At 50.0% G+C, this 26175-nt stretch overlaps 3 protein-coding genes across 5 annotated transcripts; 1 reads left to right on the top strand and 2 right to left on the bottom strand.

Moving 5' to 3' along the window:
- Positions 1 to 528: 528 nt before the first annotated feature.
- STK19 (serine/threonine kinase 19) lies at positions 529 to 11728 on the bottom strand. Of its 2 annotated transcripts, XM_049765189.1 has the most exons (7): positions 11579 to 11728; positions 11362 to 11498; positions 2785 to 2880; positions 2196 to 2335; positions 1350 to 1447; positions 1095 to 1242; positions 529 to 952 (listed from the first exon to the last, which is right to left on the bottom strand). In XM_049765189.1, exons 1-7 carry the CDS (start codon positions 11676 to 11678, stop codon positions 907 to 909), a joined length of 765 nt encoding a protein of 254 aa, XP_049621146.1. In that variant the 5' UTR covers positions 11679 to 11728; the 3' UTR covers positions 529 to 906. The 2 variants fall into 2 exon arrangements, with proteins under 2 accessions (XP_049621146.1, XP_049621147.1); XM_049765190.1 differs by lacking the exon at positions 2785 to 2880.
- Positions 11729 to 12387: 659 nt separating this feature from the next.
- On the top strand, positions 12388 to 14426 carry DXO (decapping exoribonuclease). The gene is made up of 6 exons (XM_049765150.1): positions 12388 to 12876; positions 13044 to 13279; positions 13451 to 13670; positions 13785 to 13920; positions 14055 to 14149; positions 14238 to 14426. Exons 1-6 carry the CDS (start codon positions 12515 to 12517, stop codon positions 14386 to 14388), a joined length of 1200 nt encoding a protein of 399 aa, XP_049621107.1. The 5' UTR covers positions 12388 to 12514; the 3' UTR covers positions 14389 to 14426.
- Positions 14427 to 14488: 62 nt separating this feature from the next.
- SKIC2 (SKI2 subunit of superkiller complex) lies at positions 14489 to 26085 on the bottom strand. 2 transcript variants are annotated; one of them, XM_049765177.1, is made up of 28 exons: positions 26029 to 26079; positions 25723 to 25826; positions 24976 to 25085; positions 24539 to 24656; positions 24330 to 24444; positions 24139 to 24213; positions 22992 to 23045; positions 22702 to 22892; positions 22449 to 22577; positions 22126 to 22271; positions 21605 to 21751; positions 21402 to 21486; positions 21143 to 21249; positions 20556 to 20702; positions 20375 to 20471; positions 20016 to 20228; positions 19828 to 19938; positions 18081 to 18311; positions 17640 to 17777; positions 17160 to 17297; positions 16952 to 17056; positions 16186 to 16333; positions 15958 to 16084; positions 15606 to 15816; positions 15397 to 15507; positions 15107 to 15325; positions 14812 to 14952; positions 14489 to 14730 (listed from the first exon to the last, which is right to left on the bottom strand). In XM_049765177.1, the coding sequence occupies exons 1-28, from the start codon at positions 26048 to 26050 to the stop codon at positions 14530 to 14532; spliced, it is 3741 nt and encodes a 1246-aa protein (XP_049621134.1). In that variant the 5' UTR covers positions 26051 to 26079; the 3' UTR covers positions 14489 to 14529. The 2 variants fall into 2 exon arrangements, with proteins under 2 accessions (XP_049621134.1, XP_049621135.1); XM_049765178.1 differs by lacking the exon at positions 25723 to 25826 and having other exon boundaries at positions 26029 to 26085.
- Between the last annotated feature and the right edge of the window lie 90 nt (positions 26086 to 26175).

Raw genomic sequence — 26175 nt, 5'->3', positions numbered from 1 at the left:
CCCCTCGCCCAGTTTTGGGTAGGGGAAGCACCCTGGACACCAAGGTCTCTAAAGGAATCTGGGTAAATGAAGGCACCCGAGGTAGATTACCCCCAATACACACAACGCCTCCAACTCCGGGACCTGATCATGTATATGGGGCTAACCTAGGTACACTTTCGTGCTGTAAAGACCCTCACACTAGGGGCTGGAGAGATAGCATGGTAAGGTGTTTGCCTTTCATGCAGAAGGTCCGTGGGTCAAATCCCAGTGTCCCATCTGGTCCCCCGTGCCTGCCAGGAGCGATTTCTGAGCATAGAGCCAGGAGTAACCCCTGAGCACTGCCAGGTGTGACACAAAAAAAAAAGACCCTCACACTAAATCTGTGGTTATGATCAGGCAACCCTCACCACCCACAGGGGAAAACAGGCCACACTGTCCATTTTTGTTCTCTGAGGCAAAAACAAGCCCAATTTTGCTTTCATCCCTGTCTCACACATGAGAAACTCAAACAGACACACTAAACAAAAGACAACCAGAAAATCAATCTCACAGGCAGAAGTACTTTATTTGGTAGTTTTATTTGCCCAACACTTGGGCAAGAGAACACTATCTTCTTATATCAGCACCCGTAGAAATCCCTGAAACAGCACCATCTTGTCGCCTCATAAAGGCAGGGACCCCGGCCTTGGGTGGGTTTCTGGCTCTTCTTCCATGGAAGGCAGAAAAGCACTGGCCACTCCCCACTGCTGGACAGGAGCCCAAGTAAACAGCAGCCCAACATCTGACCCCCGTATAGACACAGCCCAACCAATGCTCCTAGCTCTCGAGCCTTCCCAAGGTGACACCGGCTCAGCCACCACTGGACAGCACTCCTGCGAGCTTCTCATGCCCCTCCGGGGTGGCAGGCAACAAGAAGTATGGTCGTCAGGTCTCTGGCAGGCGGAGGAGGGTTCCAGAAGTGGTAGAGACACTGCAGGAAAAAGACGAGGCTGGAGCCAGACACCTGGGCAGACATATGGCCAGGTTCTGAGAGAGACTGAGACAGGAGCTGGCCACACTAGTGTGAAGAAACCCTGTCATATGCTGGAGGCTGGGGCTAGGGCAAGACTCACCAGTCCACCAACTGGGCCCCGATGAGGTCGTGCACGTGGTAGGCAAGGCCAAGTCGCACTGTGGCTGGTGCCCGCCGGCCCAGGAGCTCCGAAAGGAGCAGCTCTCGGTACTTGGCCTTCCGGACCATGCCAAGGACAGCCTGGCGCCCTGTAGAGAGGGTGGCCCACAAGAGGGGCAAGTGAGGTCTAGAGGCTTGAGGAACCACCAAAAAATGTCTGGAAGGGGCTGGGGAACTGAGTCACAAAAGCAGATACCTTTGACAAAGTACTTGATGAAACGCCCAGCTCCAGGCACAGCTAACCACCAACTCCCCGCATCTCGGACAGTGAGCACACCAGCATTCACCAGCTGCCTACGGGGGAAGCCAGAGATGGGTCTTGGCTCTGAAAACACTCATTCCGACTGCCCAGGAATGTCCTAGAAAAAGATCAACCTTGCAAAGGGTCTGGACAACAGAAGTGTGCCTGAGTGGGGCTCAAGACCCATCCCTGTTCCTCTCCCCAACGCCGTCTATTGCCCTCTCCCTAACTATTTTCTTTTTCCTGTCAATACTCCTTGTTCACCAAAACAGCCTCCCTTCTCGGAATCCTCCCTGGCCACATGCCCTGATACACACATGTTCAGTTCCACCCTAGGGGAGAAATAGGGATTTATCTTCTGGACTCCTGGTACTGCCAACACTCAGCTTGCCAAGGTGTCTCCCATAATCACACTGGAAAGAAGTTCATCAAATGTTTTCACAAATATTCCACGAATTACAAAGTAGGAAGCCCACGTCAGTTGCAGCCCCCTGAAATTACATTTTTATTCATACATTTGTTTTGAATGGCTTTACTCAAAAGAGCTTCAGAGATTTATCTCAGGCACCAACCACAGCAGTGCCAGGCCCCTATCTTTGTTTGAATAACTGCCCAGATCTGAATTTTAGCCCAGGGCTCTTTCTAAGACCCCCTAAGTAAGACAAGCATTCCAGTGAGGGAAGAAACACAAAGTTGGGTCATTTTATGGAATGAGGAGGCAAAGGCCAGGGCTGCCTGGCACTGCAGGGAGGCAGGTGATGCCAGATGCACAGTGTGCTCAGTCAGGCCCCCAAGTCTCACGTGATCTCTGGGTCCCTGAAGCCAAAGGTCTGTGTCATTTGGTCTTGCTGGAAGCTAAGGTCCCCACAGGCTGGAAGCACTGAATCCAGAAACTTCTGCACTGCTCCAGCATATGTTCGGCCATCACAGCCCTTGAGGACCTAGACCAGAGATGAGAGAAGTGCTGAGTCCACTAGGCTCACTCGCCTCCACTTTTAGGACTGTTCCTTTACTGTGTTTTCACTTCTGCTTGGGCCCAGCTGCCTCTCTTCTCCCTTCTATGACTAGTTACCAAAGCCCTGTGTGTGTGGCTGGAGTGATAGAGCAGCGGCAGGGAATTTGCCTTGCATGCAGATGACCCAGGACGAACCCAGGTTTAATCCCCAGCATCCTATATGGTCCCCCAAGCCTGCCAGGAGCAATTTCTAAATGCAGAGCCAGGAGTAACTCCAGAATGCCACCGGGTGTGCACCCCTCCCCCCCCCCGGAAAAAAAAAAAAAACCCACAGCCCTGTGTGTGCCTTCTCTGAGATGTGGGTGGGGTACAATCTGCATTGTTCGTCCATACCCCAGTTTCCCAGCCCATCGCCCTGCCCCATGTCACACGCACTCTGGTCCTATAGTCCTCGGTGAGGAGAATTCCATGGGCGTCCAAATCGAAGCCTAGTTGGATGATTCTGATCTCCCCCTGTTCTTGAAGCTCCTTCTGTCTCCAGAGATGTGACAAAAAGAAGGAAGTCAGGGTAAAAGGCTCTGCCATGCTCTGGGCACCTGGGGGCAGGGAGATTTTGCTGATAAGCACTGGGGAGTTTGGCTCTAAAGGAAAAACTATGAGGTGAAAAACAGGCGAGTCATCACCAAGGAATCTTCAGTTCAGTCATCTCACTCAGTTGTTCAGTGCAACAGTCAGAACATACTTTCTTAGCTCAATTATATGGTGAAAGCTAAAAGAAATGGCCATGTCCTCAAGGAATGAGCAGTTCAGATTTTGAATGGGGCAAGATAGAATACTATGTTTAGAACACTGAAACCAGGGCTAGAGAGCTAGTATAGGGGTTTAGAAATTTGCCTGGCATATGGTCAAATCCAGTTTAATCCCCACCAGGATTGACCCCTGAGCATACAGCCCCTAAGCACTACTGGGTTGTGTCCCAGTCCTGTCTTCCACACACAAAAAAAATATTTATAAAATGTTTAAGACAAGGGGCCGGCAAGGTGGCGCTAGAGGTAAAGTGTCTGCCTTGCAAGCGCTAGCCAAGGAAGGACCAAAGTTCGATCCCCGGCGTCCCATATGGTCCCCCCAAGCCAGGGGCAATTTCTGAGTGCTTAGCCAGGAGTAACCCCTGAGCATCAAACGGGTGTGGCCCGAAAAACCAAAAAAAAAAAATGTTTAAGACAAATAAAAATAGAGCCAGGAAAAGAGCTCAAGTGGTAGAACACAGGACCAACCTATGTGAAATGCTGAGCAACAGACCTAGACCTACAAGGCACTCTCAGCACCACTGGTCATAGTCCTGGGTACTGCCAGGACTCCTTGTTCACCAAAACATCCTCACTTTTGGAAACTCCAACCCCATCCACCCCCAGTACCAGTGCTGAACCACCAGGAGTAGATCCTACTAAATAAATTTAATCAATTAACTGAAATTAAACCAGGACTTGTTTCCAGTATACAACAAAAACCAATCCACAAGCTAAAAATTAAAAGACTGAATAACCTATATGCTAAAAAATGGTTGTTTGGGTTTTTTTTGTTTTGTTTTGTTTTGTTTTTCTTTTTTTTTGTTTTTGTTTTTGTTTTTGGGCTATACCCAGCAATGCTCAGGAGTTACTCCTGGCATTGTGCTCAGAAATCGCTCCTGGCAAGCACAGGAGACCTTATGAGATGCCAAGATTTGAACCAATGTCGGTCCTGAATCAGCCATTTGCAAGGCAAATGGCTTGCCACTGTGCTATCTCTCCGGCCCCTAAAAATAGTTTATATAGCAAGGAGCTCACAAGACAATAAAGAATTACCAAAGACAACAATGATGGAATCAAGAGACCCAAACATTAACAATCTAAACTTAAAATGATTCTATTATACTGGCAGGCTGGGGGGTTGTGGAATGGTATGGAATGCACTTGGGAAACATTGGTGGAAGGAGGTGGATACTGGTGATGGATCCCCCCTGATTCATTGTATGTCTGAAACCCAACTATGAAGGACTTTGTAAATCACAATGTTTTCAAGAAAATTAAAATTAAAAGAAATATTACCAGACTAGCAATACCTAAGTGAAACCAGAACTCACATATGTGGGTGTAGGGAAGTAGAGGGCATTTTCTTAAGCAAATTTGCCTGGTGCACTCGGCACATTGCCAAGACAAATAATTGGACAGAGAAAACAAACTCTAAAATAAATCCAAAATGACATTAAGGGAATCCTCCCTCTCTCTTTCTCTTTCTCTCTCGTTCTCTCTCTCTCCCCCCTCTATCTTAGTCTCTCCCTCTCTCCCCTCCCTAAACTATTTTAAGTTAAAACCAATTTTAAAAACAACTAGGTTAGAGGGGCTGGAGCAGTACAGTAGGTACAGTACAGGAGGTAGGACACTTGTCTTAGATATGACCAACCCAGTTGGAACCACATAGCATGGGAACCAGATAGAACGCCCTAAGTGCAGAAGCAGGGCTAAGTCCTGAGCACTGCCAGGTGTGATCCAAAAGCAAAACAATAAAGACAGGTGAACCAGAGGTTGCTAAATGGGCTCAGCTGGGAATGCAGGAGATCCAAATTGATATGTGGCATTACATGATCCTCAGAGCACTATAGAGAATAATCTCCAAGATAGAGCCAGGAACCACTCCTGAGTATTACAAAACATGGTCTAATACTAAAACACAAACAAAATATCCCATGTGGATCTATTATGCTGGGGAAAATATGTGGAAAATCTCAGAAATTTGTATAGACTGTTATGAATGGATTTGAAAAATATCCAAGTAAAAACTCTAACACTGAAAAATATGGATGGATTTAATTTAGTTTAATTAAGGCACTACTAAATACAAAATTATTAATCTATAAGGAAGAGAGGAGAAAAAACTCTTAATCAGAGCATACGCATAGTCAAGAAAATTGAAAGTATGGGGGCCAGAGAGATAGCACAGCGGTAGGGCATTTGCCTTGCATGCAGTAGGACAATGGTTCAAATCCCGGCATCCCATATGGTTCCCCCATGCCTGCCAGGAGGGATTACTGAGCAGAGAGCCAGGAGCAACCCCTAAGCACAGCTGGGTGTAGCCAAAACCAAAATAAGACAAAACAAACAAAAAATTGAAAGTGCAAAGAAACAGGAGGTGAGTATCTCTTAAGTATGAAGAGCCTGAGGAACAAAGAAAAGGAAGAAAGCTGGAGAGATATTACAGCATGTAAGGCTCTTGCCTTGCAAATGCCCAACCTAGGTTCCAAACCTGGCATCCCATATGGTCCCCTGAGCACTGCCAGGAGTGATTCCTAAGTGCAGAGCCAGGAATAGGCCCTGAGTATCACTGAAAACAAAATACTGTTTTGGGAAAAGAAAACTGAAGAAGCAATTACAGATCTACAATCACAAAAGCATATTAATTCAGAAGACTGGCCATATCATTGAGGAAAATGAAGACTCTAATATAATTTTACTTACTAAAAAATAAATAGCTGGGGGCAGGAGCATGTAAGACAATAGCGTTGCATGTGATCTACCTGGGTAAGGTCCCCAGCACACCATATGGCTCCCTGAGTACTGCCAGGAATTATTCCTGAGTGCAGAGCTAGGAATAATCCCTGAGCATCACCAGGTATAACCTCCCCCCAAAATAAATAAATAAGTTAAAAGAAATAAAATAAGTCATTGTTGAGACTGATGGAAGAAAGTAAAAGCAAAGCTAACCAATATAAAGAACAAAAATAAGAGGCGAGAGATAGCACAGTGATAAGGCATTGCCTTGCACGCAGCTGCATGCAGCCGACCCAGGACTGATGGTGGTTCAATTCCCAGCATCCCATATAATCCCCCAAACCTGCTAGGAGTGATTTCTGAGAGCAGAGCCAATAGTACCACCTGAGTGCCACCAGTTGTGACTCCCAAAAAAGACAAAGAAAAAAAAAAGAATAAAAATAAGACCATCACTACAGACTCTACAAATAGATTATAAACTTTATTCCAATAAAATGTGATACTTAAGAGCAGAGAGGGGCTGGCGAGGTGGCGCTAGAGGTAAGGTGTCTGCCTTGCAAGCGCTAGCCAAGGAAAGACCATGGTTCAATCCCCCGGCGTCCCATATGGTCCCCCCAAGCCAGGGGCAATTTCTGAGCGCTTAGCCAGGAGTAACCCCTGAACATCAAATGGGTGTGGCCCAAAAAAACAAAACAAAACAAAAAAGCAGAGGTTCCCAAATTTATTTGCCCTAATGCCCACTTTTCAGAAAAAAGAACTACTTGGTGCCCCCCTAAAACTTCTGGCTTCTATAAGAGAATAAATAGAAAGCAACTATAAGAAGATGTATCCCTCACTTTAGAAAAGTGGGAAATGGACCCGGAGAGATAGCACAGTGGCATTTGCCTTGCAAGCAGCCGATCCAGGACCAAAGGCGGTTGGTTCGAATCCCGGTGTCCCATATGGTCCCCCGTGCCTGCCAGGAGCTATTTCTGAGCAGACAGCCAGAAGTAACCCCTGAGCACCGCCGGGTGTGGCCCAAAAAACCAAAAAAAAAAAAGAAAAAAAAAAGAAAAAAAAGAAAAGAAAAGTGAGAAATTCCTAGAAAATAAAACTTATTGGGGCCAGAGCAAAAGCACAGCGGTAGGACATTTGCTTTGCACACAGCAGATCTAGGCGGACCTGGTTTGATTCCCCAGTGTCCCATATGGTCCCCCTAGCCAGGAGAGACTTCTGAGCAAATAGCCAGGAGTAAACCCTAAGCATCACCAGGTATGGCCCAAAAAACAAAAAATACTTATTTCACTAAATTGCACAAACTTTAATAAAATTGAAATCCATGAAAATAAACTCAGCCATGTGTAATTGAGAATATAAAAATATTTATCTAATGAAACAAATACATATGTAAATGTACAGAATGTTCTTATATCAAATTAAAAATAGATAAAACTAAGTTATTTTGTTTATAGGTAAACACAGGTGGTATAAAGAAAATCAATTATTAATCAATTATTAAAACAGCTGAAGTAGTTTACCTGAGGACATGAGGCATTTCAACCAGAAAGTGATGCATGTCAGAGTCTAGCAACATTCCATAGTCTAATTTGGGTGGTGGTTAAATAATTTATCAGTAAATTATTGATAATATTATTATAAATTGCCAGAGATCACACAAGAAGTAAGGCTTTTGCCTAATATGTAGCTGCCCAGGCTTGATCACATTCTGGAAGTAACTAAGCAGCCAGAAGTGACCCCAGCACCACTGGGTATGTCCCCCCCCAAAATAAGCAATTAGTATTGTGACCCCTCCCCCAACTTCCACCGAGTTTACCTGAATGGGAGGGGTCTGTGGTGACTAATAAAGGGGTTGCCTCAGGAGCGCAAGGGGGTAGAGACAAGGGAAGCTTCGGCTGGAGGCAGGAGAGAGATATAAGAAACAGGTTTGAGGGGCCAGGTGGTGGCGCTAGAGGTAAGGTGCCTGCCTTGCCTGCACTAGCCTTGAATGGATCGCGGTTCGATCCCCCGGCGTCCCATATGGTCCCCCAAGCCAGGAGCGACTTCTGAGCGCATATCCAGGAGTAACCCCTGAGCGTCACCGGGTGTGACCCAAAAACCAAAAACCAAAAAAAAAAAAAAAGAAAAGAAACAGGTTTGAATACAGGGCAGCGGAAGTAGCCTGCTTAAAAGGTTAGCTCATGTCTCCTGAAGTCTGACTGCTCTGAGTCATTTCCTCAACACTACCCTGAATCCTGAGATCTGGCGACTGGGAGGGAATGCAGGCGCCCGGGCTGGCTGAGAAAGGCCTCACCATCCATCCACCATCATCCAGCTCAATCCAGGAGTCTAAAATAAGTAATTCTACAAAAATAACTTAATAATAAATACTTTGGGTGGTACTTTGTAAATATTGTTTAAGTCATGTGTGCAGTTTATATTTTCTTAAGGTCTTTTTAAAAATTTAGGCGAGCATCACTAGATTAAAAACAATGAATACTAAGGAGTAGTTCCACCTGGTTTGATTCAAAGGAACTAGAAGTGGAGCCCGATCAATTGTACAGTGAGTAAGGCACTTGCTTTGCATGTGACCAATCTGAGTTTGACACTCAGCACCGCATATGGTCTAAAACAAAATTTAAGAAACCAAGGAACCGGGGCTGGACCAGGAACCGGGGCTGGCAAGGTGGCTCTAGAGGTAAGGTGTCTGCCTTGCAAGCGCTAGCCAAAGAAGGACCTCGGTTCGATCCCCGAGTGTCCCATATGGTACCCCCAAGCCAGGGGCAATTTCTGAGTGCTTAGCCAGGAGTAACCCCTAAACATCAAATGGGTGTGGCCCAAAAAAAAAACCAAAAAAAGGGAAAAAAACAAACATAAAAAAACCACAAGGAATCAGGGCCAGAGAGATAACATGGAGGTAAGGTGTTTGCCTAGCATGCAGAAGGTCGGTGATTCGAATCCCGGCATCCCATATGGTCCCCTGAGCCTGCCAGGAGTGACTTCTGAGCATAGAGCCAGGAGTAACCCCTGAGTGTGGCCCGGTGTGACCCCCCCCAAAAAAAAATCAAGGAACCAGAAGTGGCTAGCTCAAGGAGTGAAGGACAAATCTAGCAGTGGGAAGCCTTAAATTTAATGCCCAAATGTGGCACTTATTTTGTTTGTTTGTTTGTGGGCCATAACAGGCAGTACTCAAGATTTATTTTGGTTCTGCTCTCAGGGATCATTCCTGGCAGTACTCAGGGCACCATATGAGAACCCATATTGGCCCTGTGAAGGTCTGATGCCCTTATTGTTGTACTACTATTCCAGACCTGTCTCCTAATTTTCTTTTTAAATCAAGTCATATCTGACTCAGTTCTTTATGACACTAGCGTTAGTCTCTTATTTTCTTTTTATTCCCTCTTTTATTCCTAATAGGTTGCCATTAACCTTATTCCAGTCTAATAGGTCAGTGCACCAGGATTATTTATTATTGTACTTGACTCCTTCACAGGGCACAGTTCTGACAATCTAATACTGCCAAACTTCTTTGAAATCTGCACTTTCTCAATGGGTCTCCTCCTAGTTTCCTCCTAACTAGCAATTCTCAGTCTCTTCCAGCTTGCCTTTCCCTGCTTTCCTCTTGTATCAATCTATCTCAAAATTCGTCTATTTGGGAAAGACATCCAGAAGGCTTGGGGTCACTCCCATGATACTAGGGATCCATATAATCCTGGTGATCAAATCTGGGTCTTCTCTATGCAAAACATGCACTTCCGCTATCTCCCTAAGCATCAAATTTTAAAGTGCATCAAAAGTCACTTGGAAAAAAAAAGTCACTTGGAGACAGTAGTTAAAAAACATATATTACCAGGGCTGGAGAGGTGGTGCTAGATGTAAGGCGTCTGCCTTACAAACACTAGCCTAGGACGGACCATGGTTCAATCCCCCAGTGTCCCATATGGTCCCCACAAGCCAGGAGTGATTTCTGAGTGTATAGCCAGGGGTAACCTCTGAACGCCAATGGGTGTGGCCCAAAAACAAACAAAAATATATATAGATTACCAGGTCCTACCTAACAGAATATTAAATTATTAGCACTAAATGAATCCCATATTATTTTTAATAATACTTCTGACAAAGGCAGAATTCTGGATATAATTTAAGAAATAACTGCCTACAATGCTGCTGTCTCCCTACATCCCTATTGGCATTCACTGTAATTCTGGTCTTTAGCTTGTGCTTTTAGAAGATATGTGGGAGCCCCCTCCCCAAATACACAAACACAAACACACACACGCATTCAATATGTACGTGTAATGTACATTTTTAAGTTACATCATGTTCGTCTATTCATTTTTATTTATTTGGGTTTTGGGCCACGCCCAGCGGCACTCAGGAGTTACTCCTGGTTCTCTGCTCAGAAATAGCTCCTGGCAGGCACGGGGGCCATATGGGATGCCGGGATTCGAACCACGGTTGGTTCTGGGTTGGCCGCTTTCAAGGCAAACGCTCTACAGCTGTGCTATATCTCCAGCCCCTCGTCTATTCATTTTTTTTTCAATGTGTAAAAGATTGAAAAAATCACTCCCTCCTGTAGATTTCACTCATTCACTGGATAAATCATCTATTGCTCATCTCCATAAACTTCTCTGTACCACCGGTCTCTTTAAATCCTCTGCTCCAAGACTCGACTATAATTGCCTCTAGTGAGCCACTAACCCTCCAATGCTTAAGTATACACAGTCACAACCAAACAGCTCAGTGTGCTTCTGCTGCACTCAGCTGTCACCAGGAAAATCAACCCTGGACTCCATTCCCCTTTTCTCTCCATCGACTAGGCCTGGTCTAGCACCACCCTCCCTACTAACTACACTACTGTCCTCTTAGGTCTTCGCCGGTTTTCAGAGGCTGGCAGTATCTCCTAACTCCCCTCTTTACCCCCGTCCATTCACTCTCGCATCCGTCCCCCCATTTACCATTTTCTGCAGCACATCGCCTTGAGCACCGGCAGAAGCAAACATTGCTGCACGCAGCCTGTCAAACGCTGCCCTGTGACTGCCTTGCCTGTCTTCCCAGCACTCTAAGGCCGGCAAGGAGTTTCCCCCACGCCTTCGCTCTTGCCCCTCCAGGGTCAGGTATGCTTTCTACTGGCTGAAGGTTTTTTTGTTTGTTTGCTTGTTTTCTTTTTGCTTGTTTTTGGGTCACACCCGGCGGCGCTCAGTGGTTACTCCTGGCTCTGTGCTCAGAAATTGCTCCTGGCAGGCACGGGGGACCATATGGGATGCCGGGATTCGAACCACCGTCTGTCATGGATCGGCTGCATGCAAGGCAAACGCCCTATCGCTGTGCTATCGCTCAAGCCCTGGCCGAAGGTCTTTATAGGCTCTGTAGCATTCGGCACCGCAGTGCTCGTCCCAACTAACTGGTTGCAGCGCCGGTAGAGCGACTAGCGGAGCGGGCCTGGGGAGTGTCCGCCAGGCAAGGGAAGCGGCTTGGATGGATCGTGGCCTGTCGCTCGCACGCCCCTCACCAGCTGCCGATCAGCGACCGTCCGGTCGGGCAGGAGGCTGTACACCTGGCTCCGCAGCACGATGGGCGGCACCGCGTCCTCGAAAAGGCCTCGGGGAAACAGCTGCACCAGCTCCGCCACCGCCGCGCGCGCCGACTCTGCAGAGAGAGACACACACACCTGGTTACCGGGGGGAACCTGGGCAGGAGTCGATCATTGGGGGGGCTGCGGCGGTTACCTGACTCGCCCCTCAAAGGATCCGCCTCGCCGTGCCCGGGTCTCCGCCGCCTCTTCAGTCCGAAGGCCTCGGGGACCAGACTCGGCCTCTTTCGACTCATGTCCGGGATCTCTAGATGCCGGTGAAGTGGCTGAAGTTGACAGCGAGAAGACTTCCGGCGCTTCCGAGTGACGTCACCTGGTCCCTCCCTGGGCAGGACCCGACTGGAAAGAGTTCCCTAAAGAACGATGAAGACTTCTGGTGCGCCGGAATGACGTCACGGAGCCCACCTGTCCCCTCCCTGGCCAGGGCCCGGCTGGAAGAGATGGAGCCTAGAGAGCTAGGAAGACTTCCGGCGCGCCCAAGTGACGTCACGGAACCTACCTGTCCCTCCCTGGCAGGCCCCGGCTGGAAGGGGAGGACCCTAGAGAGCTAGGAGGACTTCCGGTGCGCCAGAGTGACGTCACGGAGCCCACTTGTTCCCTCCCTGGGCAGGCCCCGGCTGGAAAGGGAGCTGCCACCGTGGCACGCCCGCACACCCCCGGCTCACGCGTCTGCTGCTGATTGGCGTCCCACCACCACCACCACCGTCGCCGAATGATTGCGTGATCGACCGAAAATTGTCTTGCATCCCTCCACCAGCCTCTCCTAACCCGCAGGCCGTGCGTGACATCCTAGCGCCAAAGGCGAAGGTGCAAGTCGAGGTTTTGGCGGTCACGGAGGGAGGTACCATGAGATCCTTAGTCTGAGTCCCAACTTTCCTTCCTAACGCTTGGAGAATCAGAGGGTGTGTGGCGCCTTCTGATCTGACGGGCTGGGTCCTGTCCAAGCTAGGGTCTGGGCCTCAGCTGACTTGCTTAGGCCTGACAAGGCCCCCTTATCCCACCTTCCCCAGGCCAACTTTGCAAAAAGGCAACTTCCTCAATTTCCTCCTATCTCACCGCCCTCCAGGACCTCATGGAGCCCAGAGGGTCCAAGAAAAAGACCGAGACGTTAGAGATTGATGTTGCTGAGACTCGGAACAAACACCTCCACAAAGCAACCTCGCTACCCACAAACCCTGCCCTCTACTCTGGGCCCTTTCCTTTCTACCGGCAGCCCTCTGAACTGGGCTGCTTCTCTCTGGATGCCCAGCGCCAGTATCATGGAGATGCTCGAGCTTTGCGCTACTACTGCCCACCTCCCACCAACAGTCAAGGCCCTAACTTTGACCTCAGAGATGGATACCCTGATCGATACCAGCCTCGGGATGAGGAGATCCAAGAGCGGCTGGACCACCTGCTACAATGGCTCCTGGATCACCGCGGACAGCTGGAGGGGTGAGTATGTATAGCACCGCATACATTATAAATCTAGAGCATGCCTGTCCCTGAAAACTGCCAATGCTGGAGTGAGTTCAGCTCTGCAAGGCACTTGAGGTGTGCTGTGAGGGAATCGCCTCAATTGATGCATATATGAAGTTTCAGTCTCAGCTTTTTCCTTTTAGGGGTCCAGGCTGGCTGGCAGGAGCCACCGTGACTTGGCGAGGGCACCTGACAAAACTGTTGACGACTCCATATGAGCGGCATGAGGGCTGGCAGCTGGCAGCCTCCCGGTTCCAGGGGACACTATACCTGAGTGAGGTGGAAACCCCAGCCGCTCGGGCTCAGAGACATTCCCAACCTGCCCATCTCCGTGAGCTTAAATACATGGGATACAAGTTCGAGCAGTACATGTGTTCAGGTGAGCTCTCTCTCTCTCTCTCTCTCTCTCGCTCTCTCTCCCTCCCTCCCTCTCTCTCTCCCTCCCTCCCTCTCTCTCTCTCCCTCTCTCTCTCTCTCTCTCCCTCCCTCCTTCCCTCCCTCCCTCACTCCCTCCATCCCTCCCTCCCTCCTTCCTCTCTCCTCTCTGCAGACAAACCAGACAGCTGTCCAGACCCCACGGGGGAGGTGAACACCAACGTGGCCTTCTGCTCAGTGTTCCGCAGCTGCCTGGGAAGCCACCCTCTGCTCTTCTCTGGAGAAGTTGACTGCACAGATCCCCGGGCCCCCTCCTCACAACCCCCTACCTGCTACGTGGAGCTCAAGACCTCCAAGGAGATGCACAGCTTTGGCCAATGGAGGAACTTCTACAGGTTCAGGAGAAGGGGTGGGCAAGGGATGAGCTGAGTTGACAGCTTGTGGTGAGAAGAAAAGGCAGGAAGGTGAAAGGGGTGGGGTCCCCATTGACAACATGTTTCTCCCAATAGGTACAAGCTCCTAAAGTGGTGGGCTCAATCCTTCCTCCCTGGAGTCCCAAATGTTGTTGCTGGCTTCCGAAACCCAGAGGGGCTTGTCTGTTCCCTCAAGACCTTTCCTACCATGCAGATGTTTGAATACGTCAGGGTAAGACAACAGGGTCAGTTCCTACCGGTATGAACAGGCCACCCTGTCCAGGCTCAAATCAATTCCTCAGGTCCCATGACTAGGACACTGCTCTTGTGTCCTAAGTCCTCCACCTCCTTCCCTGCTCTCTCCAGAATGACCGTGATGGCTGGAACCCCTCCGTGTGCATGAACTTCTGTGCTGCCTTCCTTACTTTTGCCCAGAACACAGTGGTCGAGGATGATCCCAGGTGAGGTCTTCTGCTACTGATCCCACAAGTCTGCTCACCTAAAGCAAAGCCTCCAACTTACGATTCCATTTGCCCCCCCCCCCCAAAGACTCGTCTACCTCTTCTCATGGGAGCCCGGAAGTCCAGTCACAGTGTCTGAATATCGAGGTGCGCCCCATGTGTTCCTGCCCACCTGGTATGTGGAAGCCATGACCCAAGACATCCCACCACCCTCTAAAACACCCTCCCCCAAGGACTGACAGCGCCTATCTCTGTGCACTAATAAAAGGTATATTTCTAGCTGGTTGTCCCTGCTGTCTCCAGAGCTGATATGTCCCTGTCCCACCTCACGCAGGCACACATGGTTTGCTGTTTTATTATTGTACTTTCACAGAGATCATTCACTGGGTGTAGAGGCTGGCAGCAAAGACGATGTCCCTCCGTAGCAGGGTGGCTGCTGTCTCCATCTTGGCCCCGAGCACAGGCTCCCCTACCAGGCGGGCTGCCCCCCTCAGGGAGCGGCACATCTCTGCCAGGCGCTGGATACAGCGGACCACTAGGCCCTCGGGGGTCCCAGAGAGCCCGGCCAGCTCGGAGAAGGGCTGTGGGAGAAGCAGGGTAGAAAGTGGATGTGACAGGTGCAGGCAGTATCTCTAACTGCCCAACCTCAATGAGTAACTTACCATGCCTCGGGCCCACTCGTACACAACTTCGACCAGCCCAAAATTCAGCTCCCCCACATACTCCTCCACCGTCTGGTTCAGCCCACAGGCCACCTGGACCTCCCCAATCCGCTTGGCCACAGCCCGGACACGATCCATGCCCTGCAGATGAGGAGGTGATTGAGACTATCTTCCTGTACCCCAATGGAAGAAGCCAGTCTTACGAGGCATTGCAGGGCTAGTGGGAGTGTAACCAGGGATCTCTAGATGGGTTTGGGCAGGAGCAACTGAAGGAGACAGGAACAGGTGACCACACCTGTTTGAGGATGCTGGGGAGTTGATCCCCAGGGTCCCCGGAGCTCTGGCAGACCAGCCCGGACAGCAGGGCTGCTATCTCCTCCGGCCGCAGGGCACTCAGTGCATTGTCGAACATGAGCTCGGTGAGAAGCAGCTCATGGCTGCTCATGGCACAGGCCACCCGCCCTGCCAGCTTCACAGTGCCCGCCTCGTCGACATAGCCCAGGGTTTGGAGCACCTGGAGAAAGATGGTGAAGGTGGGTGCCTGCTGGCCTCTCCTAACCCACCTTTCCCGACACCACCTCTCACCTCAACTCGCTGGTGGTACTCGGGCAACAGCAGCAGCGACTGATCCGACAGCAGGAAGCGAAGCCGATCCATCTCCTTCTGAATCTGCATCCGCTCATGCAACTTCATGTACTGCGGAAAGGCACCGCGGGCACACCTCAGCCTTCCCCCCCAGGAGGGCAGCAAAGACAAGTTCCCTGCCAGCTCAGGGTTGTCCTCCAGAAGCCTACCTGGGCTGGGAAGCGGGGGCTATGCACACACTGGGCCCCCCTGATCAGCTCCTCCAGCTTCCGGGCCCGGAGCCCCCCCTCAACCACTGACACATCCTTGAGTTGCAGGTCATTGACAGGGTCCAGGGTAGGGGGTCCAGTGGGGTAGGCTTGGGCCAGACGCAGCAATTCTTGCACAGCAGTGGTCACGGCAGCATAGGGGGGGTCCTTCCTGAGGAAGGAGCACATCTTAGGACCTAGGATAGAGGCTTTCCTTCAATAGACATCTTGCAACTGCAAGGGCCTCTCTCCCCACACCCTCATTTCCTTTATAAAATCCTTCCCCAGGACAAGGTGCTTCCCAGCAGCTGACTTGAATTTTGGTTGCTGCCTCTTGGTGAAGTCCTCCAGAATCTTCTCCCCATTCACCCGGAGCACCTTGGTGGTGATGGCTGCCACATCTGCTGGCTGGAGCTTGGCCACAGTATGGTCACATGGCCCTAGGAAAAGGGGGACCTTTTCTAGAGGTCAGGCCTCACTGTAGACCCCAACATCTCAGCTGCACTGCTAAAAGGGGCCAAGGTATCTGCCCAAAACTCACCTTCAGGCAGGAAAAGCTTGAATCCCACAAGGTCATCTGGGTAGGGTACATTTGGAGTGGCCTGTTCCCTTTCCTGGGGATCCTTAGCCGTGGGCTTCTCACACAAGACCAGGGTTGTGAATACTCGGCTGCTGGAGTTTGAGGAGACCTAAGAAAGGGAATGTTGAGGCCAGGTCAGGGCCATGTGAGGAGTGGACCTCAAAAGCAAACACCAGGAATGATCCCTGAGAGCAAAACCAAAATAAATCCTGAATACTGCCTGTTACGACCCCCAAACAAACAAACAAAAAATAATATAGGGACTGGAGAGATAACATGGAGGTAAGGCATGCTTAAGAGCAACAATTGGGGATTAAATTTAAGGCTTCCCACTGCTAGATTTGAGTACCAGGTCAAAACTGTCTCTCAGGCTAAGGGGCCTGAGACAGCCAAGTACATGCTTTGCATGCAAAAGGCCAGTGTTCCATCCCTGGTACTCTATGGTCCTCTGAGTACTATCAGGAGCAACCTTCAAGCATAGAGCTAAAAATAGCCAAACACACTAAAGAGTTGAGATAAGGTGCACACCCTGATGTAAGAGACCATGGAAGAAGCACTAAGTCTGTAACCTGAACCAAGTCAAGTAGTCAGGCTGGAGGGGAGGGAGGGGAGAATGAAGGGTGGTGACTGGGAAGAAAGGAGGCTGCTGACTGCAACCTAACAGGTAGGGAAGTGGAGGCCCAGGCCCTGTCCACCACCCTGGGGTCCAAGTTCCCATGGCCCTTACCTGCAGGATCACACCCAAGGCATTGCGATGCTCCTGATTCTTTACAACCACCACCCTTCCAGCTGAAAGAGATTTCAGCCCATTCACAGATTCAATGATGTGCCGCTGACAGGGAAATACAGAACACAAAGGGGATAAGGGGACAGTGTCAGACATGGGCACCAAATATGCTGCACCACTGCAATCCCACCCTGCTGTATTCACTCACCTGGATCATGTTCCGTGTGTCTGTCAGCTCCTCCCCCCAGCTGTAATACTCTGGCAGGTCACCCAGTTGGCCAGTCACATCAGGTTCCTCCAAGGTCCCCAACTTCTTAGTCAGTTCTGCCAGGGTCTGTTCATGGGCCTGAGCAGGAAGTCCTCTTTTAAGAACTGAAGGGGGGGGGGGGGGCGGGTAGGTGGCGCTGGAGGTAAGGTGTCTGCCTTGCAAGCGCTAGCCAAGGAAGGACCGCGGTTCGATCCCCCGGCGTCCCATATGGTCCCCCCAAGCCAGGGGCGATTTCTGAGCACATAGCCAGGAGTAACCCCTGAGCGTCAAACGGGTGTGGCCCGAAAACCAAAAAAAAAAGAACTGAAGGGGGAGCAGCTCCACTATCATCCCACTGGCCTCTAAGATGTTCCCCTCTTCCCAGTTGGGACACCCTTGTCCAATACTCTGCCCATTTTGCTGCACACCAAACCATCTCACCTTGCTGTCCTTGCGGGATGGAAATTCAGAGAAACTCCTTTTCATCATATCCTCCACCCTCAGGGCATCCACTCGCAGCAGGTTGAGGATCATGGTATAGGTGAGGCGGAATTGGGACTGTAGCTGGGACGGCTTCCCCTAGGCCAGGTCGGAAAAGTTAGGCATGAATGGGACTCTAGCTAGACCTCTGAGTCTAAGCATTCTGTCTGCTCGCCTCTACCATGAAGGAGCAAACCTCGACCAACACTAGAAAATCCTATTCCATGGTGAGTTCTCAGTGGAGGAAAACTAGAGATGCAATCCAGTCTCAGCCCCACATCTGCTCATGCATACCCTGACTTCTCCCCAGCCAAAGGGGGCAAGAAGGGGAGAGGAAAAAGTTGGAAGCCTGAAAGAACACTGTAGGACCACAGAGCTGGGATAACATGGGTGCAGCCTCACCATCATCATGCGGTGCAGGTCGGCCATCTCGGGCACACGGCCCTTGCAAAGCAGGATGACAGTGCCTGTGGGATCCAGGCCCCTCCGGCCTGCCCGGCCTGCCATCTGCACATATTCTCCTGGCAGCAGGTCCCGGAAGGTGGAGCCATCGTGCTTGCGCATGGAATCAAACACCACTGTTCGTGCTGGCATGTTCACGCCCATGGCAAAGGTCTCTGTGGCAAACAAGACCTGGGACAGAGGAAGGAGACTGCCAGATTCAGGCCCAGCCAAACTTACCTGACCTTGAAGCTGAGGCAAAGTTCCCCATGACTACCCTCAGGATCATTTTTACCATTTCACTTACTGAACTACCTATTTCTTTTGCCCCTCATTTTCCACCATCAATCATCCAAATGCACTCTGTACTTTTTATATAAATACATTCTTATAAAATGGGTCCTTTTTTGTGAAACCAACTTACAATTCACAGCAGTTATAGACATACATTCCTTTTTTATTTTCTTCTACATAATACTTTAACACCTATCCCTCCTTGGGGGGTGGAGGGGGTTACACCCGGCATCACTCAGGAGTTACTCTTGGCTCTGCACTCAGAAATTGCTCCTGGGGCTGGAAAGATAGCATGAAGGTAAAGCATTTGCCATGCATGCAGAAGGTGGTTCGAATCCCAGCATCCCATATGGTCCCCCAAGCCTGCCAGGAGCAATTTCTGAGCATAAAGCCAGGAGTGACCCGAGTGCTGCCGGGTGTGACCCAAAAACCAAAAGAAAGAAAAAGAAAAAAAAAAAAAAAGAAATTGCTCCTGGCAGGCACGGGGGACCATATGAGATGCTGGAATTCAAATCACCGTCAATCCTGGATCGGCTGCTTGCAAGGCAAACACCTTACCGCTGTGCTATCTCTCCAGCCCCAACACCTATCCATCTTTCTCTGATTATGTCTATTCCATAACTTCCAGCTCTGCAAAATACTTTGGGGTGCAGTCCCTGCATTTAACTCTCTTGATGGCAGGCAACTTGGTACCATCAACACGCTGCCATGAGTGTAGAGGCAAAAGATCCATAGAGGGAAAGAAAGAAAACTTGTTTCGTCATGAACCAAGGGAATTTTTCTATGGCGTATGCCCAGAAATGGAACTTAGGGTTACAGCATGGTACACTTTTCCTTTGGTCTAAGAGTGCCAAGTGGGCTGCATGTATCCAAGATTCCTAGAATCCAAAAGAATCCTGTCTTTGGCAATACCAGGCATAATTCAGTTCCCTAAATTCTACCAGTCTAGCAGTCATAAAATCTTATCTTGCATTACTTTTATTTGTATTTCTCTAATATGCAATGCCTTTTCATGTGTTTGTTAGCTCTTTGAATTTCTCTTTTTTTGGTTTTGTTTTTATTTTGGCCAGCACTCAGAGTCTGTTTCCAGCAGTATTCAGGGGCCTCTGCAGCTCATGGATGGAGCCCAGATCTCCAATATGCAAAGTATGGCTCCAGCTCTCTGCATCATCTCCCTGGCTTCTGGGTTTCCCTTCTGAATACTCCCTGTTCCTATCCTGTATCATTCCGTTTTAGGATGATGGTGTCCCCTGGAAGACCTGAATTCAGGGTTCCAAAGGGAGTAGTGGAGCTGGCAGTTTGCACCCAGAAACCACATTCTTGACCTATCCTGCCTAAACTCCTGCTCTACTACAGGATGTTCAGTCCCCAAGGGATCAGTAGATCCCCAGAAGCTCCCCTCTGGCAGGCATACCTTGACCAGGCCTCGGCTGAAGAGCATCTCCACAATCTCCTTGAGGATGGGCAGGATCCCACTGTGGTGCACACCCAGGCCACGGTGTAGGAGCTCAGATATGTGTAGGACCTGTGAATAGAGCCGGGGGCTGGTTAGGGACAGAACTGGGAATAACTGGACACAGTTGCTCCCAGTTTCCCCTCCACCTGGGGCAACTGTCGATCAGAGCCACGGAGGCGCGCAAGGCAACGTTGCAGGAAAAGGTGAATCTCACTCTTCTCTGAGCCCGTGGTGAGGTCCAAGGAGGTGAGGCCTGAAGCCTGCTCATCACAGCGGCCTCGGGAGAAGGTAAACACCACCACAGGCAATTGTGCACGGGTGCGGAGGGAGGCCAGAAGGGACAGGTACACACCGCGGTCCTGGGGAAGGCACAGAGAAGAGAGGATGGAGTCTCCATGGGGGCCACAGTGCAGGGAGGAGGATCAGGGTCAGGGTCAGGCCCAGGAGAGTTCCGCACTCCAGCCCCAAGCCCTGGTACAGGAGAACAAAGTGAAACAGGCCTCACCTGGGCAGGGCCCCCTTGGTGCATGGGCTGCTTGGCCCCAAAGCTCTGGGCATGTTTACTCATCCTCTCCTTCTTGGCCTCCACAGCAGCATAGTACCTAGGAGGGACAACAATCAAAGCCACACCTGGTGGGCCCCCCTTCCTCCCACCTGTGTGCCTTGTCATGATGAGGTTTCCTTACCCCTTTGTGTGGAAAGCACCTCGGGAGTCCAAAAGCAGGAAGAGTTCCCCCTGGGTCTTAGGGCTATTTCCTGTGAAAAGAAAATGCTCCAGGGGGACAGGGCGGGCCACCGTGCTGATCACATAGATCTGGCGTCGTTTCAGTCGCCTACAAGGAGAGAAGATTGTGTATCAGGGATAAGGGTGCACGAAGGAGCCCCACAATCTCACTGCTCTCCCCGTCCCAGCTTCACCCCAGCTCTTCTGAGAAAGCTGTCCTGCCTTTCAGGAAAGTGACCTGTGCCCAGGTGGGATCTCAGCCATCCAGTCAGGACTGTTCCCCCACCCCAAAGGCCTGAGCCCTGTCCTTGCTGTATTAGTCCTCACCTCCCACTCCCATAAAAGAAAACTATATGGGATCAGAGGAATAGTATGGTGTGTAAGGTGTTTGCCTTGCATGCAGCCAACCCGGCATCCAATATGGTTCCCTGAGCACTGCCAGAGTAATTCCTGAGTACAGAGCCATAAGTAACCAGGTGTGCTTCCACCTTCCCAAAAATGAAAACTATAAGCATCTTCAGGAAAGCACCCCAAAACTTCAAGTCTTACCCAATCCAGTCAGCAAATTCCAGGGCATTGGGAACAGTGGCACTCAGAAGGATGATGGAGACATGGTCAGGAAGCATTATGAGCACCTCCTCCCACACGACCCCACGCTAGACACGGAAGGAAGATGAGTCACAAGCAGCTCAGGAGGGGCTGCCCTTCTGCCCCAAATGAAACACCCCCGGGGTGAACAAGATGCTACATGTCATAGAATGTACGGAAAAGGAGTGCTGCTAATGGACTTCAGGTGAGGTTCTCTTACCTCGGCATCATTGATATAGTGAACCTCATCAAAGATGACCCACTCCAGGTCCCGGATGACATCTGAGCCGCTGTACAGCATGGAGCTGAGGAGAACAGGTCACAAGTTGTATCCCCAAGGCCCCCATCACCACCCTCACCTCAGTCAACACGCACTCCAGGGCAGCCTCAGGTCCTGACTACCCACCCCCATCACATACTCACCGGAGAATCTCTGTTGTCATGATGAGGCAGGAGGCCTCTGGGTGCAGCTGTACGTCTCCAGTGAGCAGCCCCACATCCCCAAATGTGTTTCGGAAGTCTCGGAACTTCTGGTTGCTCAAAGCCTTGATGGGTGAAGTATAGATGGTGCTAGGGAGAGAGAAGGAAGTCATTCAATCTGTCCACACAGACTCTGGTCATACCTCCTTTCCCAGAAGCAAGCCATGGAGTCCGGATATGCCCCTTCTTCGCCCAAATAGCCCTCACACCTTCACAGAGATGACCCTGCATCATATAATAATGAAGGGTTATATATACAAATAGTCATGAATAATATCACATGAGTATTATATTATTTGTAATATAAGCCCTTCATAATAGGACCCCAGAAAAATTCTGAGCCTAGCCCCTTCCAAAATTCAGAGGTCATTCTAACTGCTCAGCCATCTAAGGGAAGAAGCAGGGAGGCGGGACAGACTGACACCTGGAAAGGGGAAGGAAGTCGCAGCACAGGGAGGCTATACCGTGTCATGTGTTTCTGGGCAAGGGCAATGGCATATTCGGCCACAACTGTCTTCCCGGCAGACGTGTGCGCTGCAACAAAGACAGAGTCATGCCGCTCCAAGTGCAGAATGGCCTGTTTCTGAAACACATCTGGCTCAAAGGGCCACTGTGGAAGAGGGAAAGCAAAGAGAGTTAAAGGAGCTTTTTGGCTCTCAGGGAGCCCTGGGCAGTGGGACGAATAACAGGGTGACACTTAGCTCCCATACTGGCCTGGCAGACATCTGGCCTCCAGTGGGGAGTCAGGAATACACTGTACGGAAGGGGAGCACATGGGCCACACTACCTGGAAGGCTGGCTGGGGAATGATGCGGTAGAAATCACCAACAGGGGAGGTGACATCCACAGGAATGGCCCACTGCTCCTGAGGTTGGGGTTTAGGGGGCTCTTCAGGAGACACCACTGTGGAAGCTTCCTGGGAAGGGACAGGGAGTGACCAAATTATAGCCAAAGTCATCAGCACTGCTCTGTAAAGATGCTTTAGTCTCCCTCTGGACTCACCCAGAACAGATATCCTTAGGCCACCCCCAACTACTCACCTTCAATACTAGGTCCTCTAAACTGCTTGCTCGGGCCAGGGGTGCACTGCCAGGAGAGGCTGGCACCATGGTCTCTCTGGGACCTCCTGGCTGCCCCACTGTCTCAGTTTCGTCTTCATTGCCCAAACCCAAATCCAGGGGTTCCAGCAAACGACTGAGGCTGAGCAGCCCAGGAACTGAAGGCGAGTGATCTAAAGAGTCAGGCATGAAAAGGGATGCACAGTTATGCCCAATTCTGTTCTGGTGATGGCACCGCTCCTCTGACACCCTGTCTCAAAACTGAAACTCACCCTTTGGTGCAAAATCCACACCTTTCTTGAAGCCAGGGGGGACAGTCAAAAGATCTAGGGGAGGTACAGGAAAGAGTCAGGACTATTGGGGCCGGAGAGATAGCATGGAGGTAAGGCATTTGCCTTTCATTCAGAAGGACGTTGATTTGAATCCCGGCATCCCATATGGTTTCCCGAGCCTGCCAGGAGCTATTTCTGAGCATAGAGCTAGGAGTAATACCTGAGCGATGCTGGATGTAACCCAAAAAAAAACCAAAATAATGGACTACTGCACACTGCTACACAGGCTGGACATCACATTCATCTTAAAGGAGGCCATTCACAGCACAGACATTTGGGGGACAGTGAGAGGGACCACACTGGCGATGCTCAAAGTTCTGGTGATGCTCAGAGTGGTTACAAGGATTTGGACAAGGGTCATGGCCGCTGTGGCCACCCAAGAAAAGGGTCTGACCTCCTGGTATAAGCTCTCTGACTCCAGCACAGACATTTTATTTTATTTCTTTTTATTTCATCACTGTAAATTACAAAGATATTCATGACTGGATTTTAGGCATACAATGTTTCAACACTAATCCCTTTCCCATGTCCACTTCCCTTTATCCCACATCCCATTTCCCTCCCACTTATCAGCCTGCCTCTCATAGAGTTTTTCTTAAATAAATATTGGCACTATGGCTTAAAGTACTGTTACAGCTAGGTTTCATGTACAAGCTTCCCTACCTTTCAGCACCACGTTTCTCCATGTTGGATACTTCCATTTTTGTAATGTTCTATTCCCCCATCCCATCTGCATGTTTCTCATTAGTGACCAGTCCTCATGTTCTCTGTTTCTGTTGCCTTTGGACATCTATTATTCCCCTACTATGTTTCTTTATATCCCACGTATGTGAGATATTGTAGAATCTCTCTCCCTATAACTCCACTCAACATATACAAATGCATAATTGCTAATACAACAAATGGCGTATTTGCTGTGACAATATTATGACATGACACCAAAAGTTGTCAGAGATGGGCTCCCCTATTGCCTAATACTCAATGACATAGAAGGGCAGCAACCCAAGACAAGCCTGGGCCCCTATTCCTTAAGACTCATACTTAGAGGTCTATCTCCCAAGGATTCATCCTGACACCACCTCCTCACCTTTCTCAAAGTCTATCTCCTCCTCAGCCTCCTCCCGAGTGCTCAGATCTGTTAGGGTAGGCTCATCCATTCCACCTGGGAAGGGTTGCACAAGAAGGGATCTAAGAGGTGGAGGTGATATGGGATGAATGAGGAGATTTCCTGGAAAACTGAGGGATCCCCCTCCTACCACCCCTATCCAAAGGAATCACCTGGCCAGAAAGGGTATTGTGTGGGATTTCCCCACAGCGACTGTGAGGTGGGTCCTGGGGGTCGGCGAAGAGATAAGGATGTGGTAGCTGACAGGTTTGTATTCTCCAGCAACACCTGCAGCAGGATATGAAGGTCCCAGTGAAGCTGAATTTGCCTCTAACCACCCTCTTACTGATTCTGTTTCTCTAGTGGCCTCTTGATCTCTGACCTCTTTAAAGTCCAGTATCTGGCCTGTGGTCGGGTGTCTTTGGGCCTGTAGATCCGAGGGGACTGGGGCACCCAAGGAGACCAGAAGAGACCAGGGATCCATTTTCCTCTGCCATTTTCTGCAAAGAGAGAAAGTAACATTCAGTCTTTCTATTTCCTCTGTTCCAGCTTCCTTCAAAGACATTCCACTCCCTAGTCCAGTGGTCCGCAACTTTTTTTTTCAACTGAGCCAAATCTCGCCAAAACCACGATTGAAATTTATTTTTGAGAGCCACACAGGGTGCGCACTGACAGAGAATAGGGGCAGAGTCCTGACTCCTGGAGCAGCTGCCCGGCACACAGAAGAGCCAAATTAAAAGTGTAAAGAGCCACATGTGGCTCGTGAGCCGCAGGTTGTCAACCACTGTGGGCCTAGTCCAAGCCCTCCAGACCACTCACCGGGCAGCATGCTCCACTCCATGCAGAGGTAGCCAGGCTGGAGATGAAAGGAACAACTGCTCTGCTTCTTGTTGCAGATCTGGGGCGCAAGGAGGGAGGCCATGGGGAAGCTGCAATCAGGGCAAGTTGAGAACTGTTAGGTAAGGAAAGAGTGTGACAAAGACAAGAGCAAAGAAGAAGTATTCATGCTTCCATTGCACGGCAGATGTCCCGACACTCATGTTAAAGCAATATTCTTCAAAAGTTATCTATCTAGCTTACAGGACAATCTATCTGCTACTAATTTGTTTGAGATGTTGGATAATAATATACATCCCTGGTCTCAGAATTTCTGGAATGAACCTGGTTATCTGTATTTTAAAGAACCCTTTTAACAAGTCTTGAGACACACTGAAACTTGAAAAATCACTATTTTAAGAAAAGAGGTCCCAGATCTAGGGCTGAAGAGTCAGGAAGTCAAAGATTAGCACCTCAATCACCACCATGTAAGTGTCCTAGAGCTTGGAAACAGTAGGGGACCCCAAAAAGAAAAGACACTTTTAAGAATGCGGTTTTGGAAGCCAACGTAGGCACAGTGCTGCTCTGTTTGGCCTCACATCATCTGCTGGGCTGGGGTCTGCCCAACAACAACAGTCCTGACCCAGATGCTGGGTGGCCAGAGTTAAGTGAGATCATGCGAGATCCTACAGTAAGAAAGGTAAAGGGGTGAGTTAAGTGTCAAAGATGTGCGTCCAAAAAGTCACTCACGGTGCTCTCTGGAGCGCCAGGCTCATTCAGCAGTTCCCAGTGCCCCGTGCATCCTAGTTCCACTGCCCGAAGGGGCAAGTCCAGGGGATCAGAGGGCGGTAACACTGCAGAAAAAGGTAACAGGTGAGTGGTCAAGGGTCATTCCATCTACTCCCTGTTGTGTTGTTTGGATTTTTTTTTTTTTTTTGGTTTTGGGGGTCACACCCAGCAGCACTCAGGGGTTCCTCCTGGCTCTGCGCTCAGAAATCGCTCCTGGCAGGCTCAGGGGACCATATGGGATGCCGGGATTCGAACCACCGTTCTTACCGAGTCTCTCGGTCTCCATCATCCTGTACCCAAAAGCCTGCTGCTGCTGCTGCTGCTCTGCTACTGCTCTGCTACTGCTGCTGCTGCTGCTGCTACTGCTGCTGATGCTGCCAGCGCCTCGCAGACCGGAAGCGCAGCTTGGAGCCT

This window comes from Suncus etruscus, chromosome 18 (genome assembly GCF_024139225.1).
Source record: "Suncus etruscus isolate mSunEtr1 chromosome 18, mSunEtr1.pri.cur, whole genome shotgun sequence".
NCBI classification, from domain to species: Eukaryota; Metazoa; Chordata; class Mammalia; order Eulipotyphla; family Soricidae; genus Suncus; species Suncus etruscus.
This window is presented reverse-complemented; position numbering and strand designations above follow the sequence as displayed.

Coding starts and splice junctions, on each gene's coding strand:
- SKIC2 (XM_049765177.1), bottom strand. CDS start 26,050: ATGATGGAGACCGAGAGACTCG. Junction 25,827..26,028: donor GATGGAGACCGAGAGACTCG/GTAAGAACGGTG, acceptor CTTTTTCTGCAG/TGTTACCGCCCTCTGATCCC. Junction 15,326..15,396: donor AGTACCACCAGCGAGTTGAG/GTGAGAGGTGGT, acceptor ATCTTTCTCCAG/GTGCTCCAAACCCTGGGCTA.
- DXO (XM_049765150.1), top strand. CDS start 12,515: ATGGAGCCCAGAGGGTCCAAGAAAAAGACCGAGACGTTAGAGATTGAT. Junction 13,671..13,784: donor CAATGGAGGAACTTCTACAG/GTTCAGGAGAAG, acceptor TTCTCCCAATAG/GTACAAGCTCCTAAAGTGGT. Junction 13,921..14,054: donor AGATGTTTGAATACGTCAGG/GTAAGACAACAG, acceptor TGCTCTCTCCAG/AATGACCGTGATGGCTGGAA.
- STK19 (XM_049765189.1), bottom strand. CDS start 11,678: ATGAGTCGAAAGAGGCCGAGTCTGGTCCCCGAGGCCTTCGGACTGAAG. Junction 2,881..11,361: donor CGGTCGCTGATCGGCAGCTG/GTGAGGGGCGTG, acceptor CTCTGGAGACAG/AAGGAGCTTCAAGAACAGGG. Junction 953..1,094: donor GGGGCCCAGTTGGTGGACTG/GTGAGTCTTGCC, acceptor TTTTTCCTGCAG/TGTCTCTACCACTTCTGGAA.